This window comes from Solanum tuberosum, unplaced genomic scaffold, assembly GCF_000226075.1.
Source record: "Solanum tuberosum cultivar DM 1-3 516 R44 unplaced genomic scaffold, SolTub_3.0 scf00319, whole genome shotgun sequence".
Classification (NCBI taxonomy): Eukaryota; Viridiplantae; Streptophyta; class Magnoliopsida; order Solanales; family Solanaceae; genus Solanum; species Solanum tuberosum.
The window spans coordinates 509,196-516,854 of record NW_006239243.1 but is presented as its reverse complement, the minus strand read 5'-3'; the positions used below and the strand labels follow the sequence as shown (position 1 = coordinate 516,854).

The window sequence follows — 7,659 nt, the reverse complement described above, 5'->3', positions numbered from 1 at the left end:
TTTTAACTTTTTCTTTTGACTTTTCAAAGCCCTAAACTAAAAGGTAAAAAGGAGTAAAGACATCATATTGTTCTTCTTTTGGCTTCATTCCACATTTCCACTTTGTTGTTCATGGTGAAGTAGAAGTGAGATTTGAGAACAAGTAACAAGGTATGTTATCTAAAAAAAATAATTATTTATTAATGTACTTTATTTGTTTTATATGTTTTTCTTGATTTATGAAGTGGTTCCATTATTTGATTGCTTGAATATTTAAATTTATAAGAATTTCTTGATTTCTAATAGTTATCTAATAATTGTGATTCTTTTATTAGTAAACTTGTTATTTGTGCTTATATTTTTTAAAAATTATTTTGTTTTTATAAGATTGAATAGAAGTGTGAATATTTAATTTTGTAGGTAAAATAATTCTTACAATCAATTCATCAAATCACAAATGGATAAGTTTCTCATCAAGTTACCAAAGCCAAAAGATGGCCAACCAAGTTCTAGCTCTAATCAACCATTTGTGAGTTCACAAGTTGCTCCGGAAGTTCAAAGACATACAAATTCTTTTCCACTTTCAAATATGGATAATATACTTGATTTTAAATCTCTGGAAGCAGATCCCAAAGATCGAATGCCTATTTCATCTTATTGTCATAATATTCGAAATGCGGTAAGAAGGTATTACATTCAAAAAAAGCCATGTCAACTTGTTGATCATATCTTCCCTAAAACTAAGTTTGGAGATAAAATGCGTCAATTTCGACCAACTTGGTTTAAGAGAAGATCTCAATGGTTGGAATATAGCATTAAAGCAGACACAACATTTTGTTTGTGTTGTTTTTTGTTCAAGAATGAACTTGAAAGTCGTGGAAATGCCGGAGATTCATTTACAAGAGATGGTTTTAGGTGTTGGAACAAAGCTTTAGAAAGATTCAAAAAACATGTTGGTAAGGTAAATAGTATCCATCATAAATGTTTCAATAGGATGCAAGATTTGAAAAACCAACGACAATCGATCCAATCTTCTTTTGACAAGCAAAGTGAAAAGGCAAGAAGTGATTATCGGATGCGTTTAAATGCCTCAATTGATGTAGCAAGATTTCTCTTGACATCGGGATTTCCATTTCGTGGACATGATGAAAGTGAAGGTTCCGAATATAAGGGTGCTTTTCTTGAACTTTTGAAATGGTATGGGGATAGAAGTTTTGATGTGGGAAGAGTAATATTAGGTAATGCTCCACAAAATGATATGATGATTTGTCCGACAATTCAAAAAGATATTGTGGAGGCTTGTGCTAAAGAAACAACTAAGGCTATCATTGAAGACTTGGACGGTGATTATTTTGGAATATTAGTTGATGAATCAAAGGATGTTTCTCATAAGGAGCAAATGGCTCTAATTTTGAGATATGTCAACAAAAGTGGAATGGTGATAGAGCGATTCTTGGGTATTGTCCACGTAAATGATACATCTTCTCAATCATTAAAAAAGGCAATTTATTCTTTGCTTTTGGATCACTCATTATGTACATCCAAAATACGTGGTCAAGGTTATGATGGGGCTAGTAATATGCAAGGGGAAATAAATGGTCTCAAGTCTTTGATTTACAAGATACGGCATCTGCATGTTCTATTCAATGTTTTGCTCACCAATTGCAATTGGCACTTGTAGGTCTTTCCAAAAAGAATTCGGATGTGGATAATTTTTTTTATGTTCTCACTAATATTTTGAATACTATTGGAGCTTCATTTAAACGCAGAGATTCACTTCGACAACATCAAGAAGATAAGTTGGAAGAGTTGCTTAAATTTGGAGAAGTTCATACAGGGCAAGGTTTGAATCAAGAACGTGGCCTCCAACGACCGGGTGATACTCGTTGGGGGTCTCATTTTAAAACCTTGGACAATTTCCTGATTCTTTTTTCTTCAATTGTTAATGTGCTTAAGAATATGAAACGTGATTGTCCTTATTATCTTGATAGATTTACGGCGGAAAATCTTTTGAGCAAGATTCATGAATTTGAATTTGTCTTTATGTTGCACTTGATGTTTAAGGTGTTGCTATTGACGAATGAGTTGAACAAAGTTTTACAAAAGAAAGATCAAGATATCGTTAATGCTATGGAATTGCTTGACCTTTCAAAGAACTGATTGCAATGATGAGAGAGGATGAATGGGACTCTATGATGGATGAGGTTAGCTTATTTTGTGGTAAACATGGAGTTTCAATTCCCAAAATGAATGAAGACTACTCTAATGGGAAGTCGAAGTGTAAGAGGTCCAATATTTCATATTTGCATCACTTTCGTGTGGAAGTGTTTTATGCCGTCATTGATTTGGCACTTCAAGAACTCAATAATCGTTTTGATGTGGTGACTAGTGACTTGCTCCTCGGTATGGCTAGTTTGAGTCCGGTTGATTCATTTGCTAATTTTCACAAGGATAGGATAATGAAACTAGCCGAGTACTACCCAAGTGAGTTTGGTGATAAAGAGCTTCGGGAACTCAATTTTCAACTTGATGATTTTATTGTCTATGCTCAAAAGTGTGATAGCAAGTTTCTCAACTTGAAGGGAATCAAGGATCTTGCAAAAGTGATGATAGAGACAAAACTAGATCAAACTTGGTCACTTGTGTATCTACTTGTGAAGCTAACTTTGATTATTCTTGTTGCTACCGCAAGTGTGGAAAGAGCATTCTCATCAATGAAGTACATAAAGAATGATTTGCGTAATAGGATGGATGAAGATCTTTTGAATGGTTGTTTAGTTTGCTATATAGAGCGTAGTATATTTAAAAATGTAAGTAATGATGTCATTATTGGCCGTTTTCAAAATATGAAAACTCGTCGAGGACAATTGTAAGTGAATGATGTTTTTTGCTAATATATTACTATATAAAGATTGCTACTACCTACTTGCTCGTCAACTTGTTCTCACCGTAAAATTTATATAATTGAATTAATTGTCTATTTTGAAAATAATGGTGCCCCCATGTTCTTGAGATCCTGGATACGCCTCTGAATCGAATCCTACAAGACAGTCGAAATCAAAGCCAAGGAGACAACATGTAATAGTAAAATCGAAGAATAAAATAGCACGAGGGATAAGTAATGATAACAAATAACAAAGAGTCATGTTTTCCCTTCTACTATCGAAAATAAGCTTATATACTTTTCCAACAAATATGCCTATAAAAACCACATATTATCATTAATATAAGGTAAAATACAGTTTGATGGTCAAAATTTCTAGTTCCGACGAAGATAAACTTTTCGTGAACTTCTAGTCCCACGGAATTCTCAAGTTAGCTAAACTTCCCGCGAACAAGATGGATGAATCAGTAGCAGGCGAAATTAGATTCAACATAATCTCATTCACTTCTTGTTTCCACACATTGTACTCCAAAAAATCACCATTTGTTTTCCTCCACAAGATATTCTTGTTTTCCTTCAAACATATTATATCATCCAAATACCATTCTTTGTTCTCCCCAATTCCAAAGAATGAGGGTAAAATTGGAATTTTCATGACATTAGTCCATGTCCATCGTTCTCCATCTTTCTCGAGGGAACACATCAAAAAATCCATCTCAACAAACACGGAAAGATAGAGACGATTAGCAAAATTATACAATTTCATACGATTCCCATGATATTGCAATGGGACGGGCGTTACAACAAATTTCTCATCAGCCACGAACAAAGATATAATCACAAACTTATCAAATACACTATTACCATTTTCTTGACTTGATCTAGTCGCCATCATGTTAATCGTACCATCTAATGAAACTGGATTCTCGTCAAACAAACGATAACCAGCAGGAACAGAGTCAATCTTTTTCCAAGACTCATTATTCACAGAGTATATTCCAACAATATAATGACTATCTTTTGCATTAATCTCAAATATAGCAATTATCTTATAATCATCACAACTAGAATCATACACGAACCCATACAACGTTGATTCGTACCCATATAGCATTGATACGTAATGATCAGGCTTTTGAACAGTTTTGTATTTTCGAATAGCTGGATTCCATATAAATATCGTAAAACTATACACCATACATAACAAGCCGTTACATGAACTCACCAATGGATATGAAATATCTCGAGAAATAAAATAATTTGGCGGATTAAGAGAAATAACTTTAGAATTAACACTGAGTGATGATGCACATGTTGTACCAATATTGAACGCTAACATGTTATATTCCAAACAAGGAGACGTAGTTATTTTTGACGAAATTAAGAGGATTTTTTGACGATTAATATCGGACGATGAATCGTCTATATGCAACTTGATGAAATTGGGATCGTTGATAATTGAACACCATGATTTTTGTACAATTTTGAAACGTTGAAGAGATTCAACAGGGAGTTTTGAGAGGATGCAAGTAATTACATCATCTCCCAAATTAAGACTCATTGGTCTTTATGTTTACTTAGGGTTTTAGTTTTTTTTTTTTTTAAAAAAATAAAAATAAATATATATATATAGGCCTCATGACGACTTATAAAATTAATTTAAATTTGGAAAATTTTAAAGTTTTAATGTGTTCTAATTAATATAAATAACGTTATTCTTTCCATATAGTATTTTCTATTTTTGTATAGTTTTCAAAGTATTATATTTAATTGTATTCGAGTTGAATTAGGATTAGATTCTTAGTTGATGTCACTTGTGTTAAGGAGAACGGAAACATATTATGGAGAATGGATGATGGTCGATTTATTGAGTACAATGTGCGGAAAAATGATTACACTGAATTTAAAGTGAAAAAAGTTCCATTGGGAGTTGAAATAGGACCTTTATATGTTGAAAGTTTAGTTTCTTTGAAGATTCCGTGGGATTAATTAGAAATATTAGATTTACTTTTCTTCGGCCGTATGGTTAAAATAGTGATTTCTATTTTCTAGTATTATTGCCTTTCAATTTTCATTCATCTATTATGTAATAGTTGTTTCCCATCTTATATTTGGATGAATATATATATATATATATAGACGACTTTATTGATGCGTTATTGTTTAGCACAAGTAAGATGACTAACAAATGTCATGTAACAAGTATTGAGTATGATTTGCGGAAAGTACAACAAAGTCATGAAATTTGCACTATATTAACATGCATGTTCGTGAGCAGAAACGAATATAGAATGTATTACATGTGTTTAAGCGAATTTAATGTCTTTTGCTCAAATTGTCGGAAAGTTGTTTTAGATTAAAAACACGTTCATGTATTTTTTTTTAGAGGGATGAGATTTGGTTTGATCTATTCTTTAATATATTATGTTTCCATTAATAACAATATTGGAAAATAGAAAAGTTAGAAGTTAGCTATACTTTAATTATAACTTCTTGATATTGACTTATTGAGTATGGTTTTGTTGTCCAACATATATTTTTTATATGCTTATTTTTATTATATGTTGGTACAAAGAATTGATCTTTTTTTTTTTGTTATTAACTTATATGTGAGATTTCTTAAATAATTTATGTGTAAAATGTAAGAAAAAATGGTTATTTTTTTATTTAGTATATGAAAAATTTATTGTAAGACCAATACCAAGGAAATATGAAATAAGAATGGTAAATAATTCTATTTTCGATAAATAAAAAACAGAATCCTAAACTAAGTTGGTAAAATAAATGTAGAGTCCTAATAGTCTTATACTATTACATTTAATAATTATATTTTATAAAAAAAAATACAAATAATTGAGAACTCTTGTGAGTAGGTGTGCATTCAATAATGCGGAATTTGCCTATTGATATTGTCAATTCCATTCTCTTATATCTTCCAGTCAAATCTCTTTTACGGTTCAAAATTACCTGCAAATCATGGTGTTGTTTCATCGATGATAGTTACTTCATCAATTCTCATCTACTGATATCGACAGTCAAAAAAATATTATTTTTTGACATTGTTGAAGGAAAAAAAATCAATTAAAGTCGGATCAATTAGTAGTGATTCCAAAGTTGTATTGTTGGACGAGCTCAATCTCCCAGGATTCGATAGTATATATTTTTTCATGCGGTGGCTTGGTCTTTATTACGTATCGTGAAAGCAAAAATATTATGATATTATGGAATCGAAAATATAAACTCATTCCAAAGTTGCAAAAGAAGGATTGTTTTCATGTATGGACAATTTATGGTTTTGCCTATGATGTTGTGGCTGAGGATTATGTGTTGATAAAATTGTGAACAAGAATATTGTTGAAATATACTCAATTAAAAATCAATCATGAAAAACAATTCCCAATATTTTTTCCGTTTGTGTTGATTAGAAACTGCAAACCAGTTTCATTACGTTAGGGCTTTCAAAAGGAATATACTGAATTTGAAGTGAAAGAAATTCCACCTTCATTAAAATTAGGACCTTTGTATGTTGAAAGTTTAGCTTCTTTGAAGATTCCATGGGATTAATTAGAAATTTCAAGCTGACTTTTCTTAGGCCTTATAGTTAAAATAGTGATTTCTAGTATTATTGCCTTTCAATTTTCATTCATCTATTATGTAATACTTGTTTCTCATCTTATATATATACGACTTTATTGATGCTAATTAATGAATGTCATGGAAAAAGCATTAGATCCGGCTCCTCTCCATTTTCCTCAAGTTCTAATCTGGATTAATAACATATGGCATAGATTAGAATATATCCCTAACCATGGTTTAGATAATAAATATATTATTATATCAATTAAAAATAGTCCTATTATTTTCTCCCATTTTCTCCTCATTCCCTCCGAATCCGATCGTTTCTTTCTTTTCTCCTCATGATGTTATTCCAGGTTTTCCCGTCTTTTTCGAGTGTCCAAATTGATATTTCCTCATAAATAATCGTCATAACACATACGCGATCACCCCAAGCACATTATTTCATAAGTTCCCCACATTTACTTGGCACGGGTGTTATAATAAATTTTTCATCGGCTAGGTGGAAAGATATTAAAAATTTTAATATGGTTGAGGCCCAACCAATAATAGCTGTGTGAGGCTCTATTCAATTTTTGACACTTGGATTTATGGGCCCCATTTTAACACCACACACTCTCTCATCTTATTTTTACCCAAATTCCCCCCTTTTCCCTCCAAAACATTTTAGCTCCTTGTTCAATATTCCTCTCTTTTTCACCGTTTTTTTTTAATTCTTTGTGCTCTTTATTAATTAGTAACTTGATTAGCTCTTTCTTTCCCATTAATCATTTATGTCCCTCAACTAAATCAATTTAAAAATTGTCACCTCTCAACCAATTCAACTAAATATAATTATTCCTCGTAGCCTTGGAAAAACAATCTTTAAATTTTATTTTACATCTCAAAAAATTGAATCAAATTCCTAGGATACCTTTAAAAGATAAATTTTGAATGAGAAATTCACACACACTTTATATTTGTATTAAGAAGTATTCACTGAATATCGAAAATCAAACTAAATAAAAATTAGCCAAATTGAATATTTCTTTTATGTCACGCCCCGAGCCTACACCCTGGGCGGGACTGGCACTCGGAGACCATTGCTGGCCCCCAAGCGAACCCTTGGCCTGGCTTTCTTAACTCAGCGGAAACTTAACTCAACAGAATAACTCAATGCCATGCAAAGACATAAATAACTTAACTGACGAAATCAAGCCAAAAAGGCAACTCTAGTCTCG

At 31.7% G+C, this 7,659-nt stretch overlaps 3 protein-coding genes across 3 annotated transcripts; 2 read left to right on the top strand and 1 right to left on the bottom strand.

Moving 5' to 3' along the window:
• Nucleotides 1-436: 436 nt before the first annotated feature.
• On the top strand, nucleotides 437-2,139 carry LOC107063202 (zinc finger MYM-type protein 1-like). The gene is made up of 2 exons (XM_015314776.1): nucleotides 437-1,656; nucleotides 1,749-2,139. The coding sequence occupies exons 1-2, from the start codon at nucleotides 437-439 to the stop codon at nucleotides 2,137-2,139; spliced, it is 1,611 nt and encodes a 536-aa protein (XP_015170262.1).
• Nucleotides 2,140-2,147: 8 nt separating this feature from the next.
• On the top strand, nucleotides 2,148-2,932 carry LOC107063201 (uncharacterized). The gene is made up of 2 exons (XM_015314775.1): nucleotides 2,148-2,789; nucleotides 2,891-2,932. Exons 1-2 carry the CDS (start codon nucleotides 2,148-2,150, stop codon nucleotides 2,930-2,932), a joined length of 684 nt encoding a protein of 227 aa, XP_015170261.1.
• A 340-nt stretch (nucleotides 2,933-3,272) lies between these two features.
• LOC107063200 (F-box/kelch-repeat protein At3g23880-like) lies at nucleotides 3,273-4,061 on the bottom strand. Its single transcript, XM_015314774.1, has one exon. It carries the CDS (start codon nucleotides 4,059-4,061, stop codon nucleotides 3,273-3,275), a length of 789 nt encoding a protein of 262 aa, XP_015170260.1.
• Nucleotides 4,062-7,659: the final 3,598 nt, after the last annotated feature.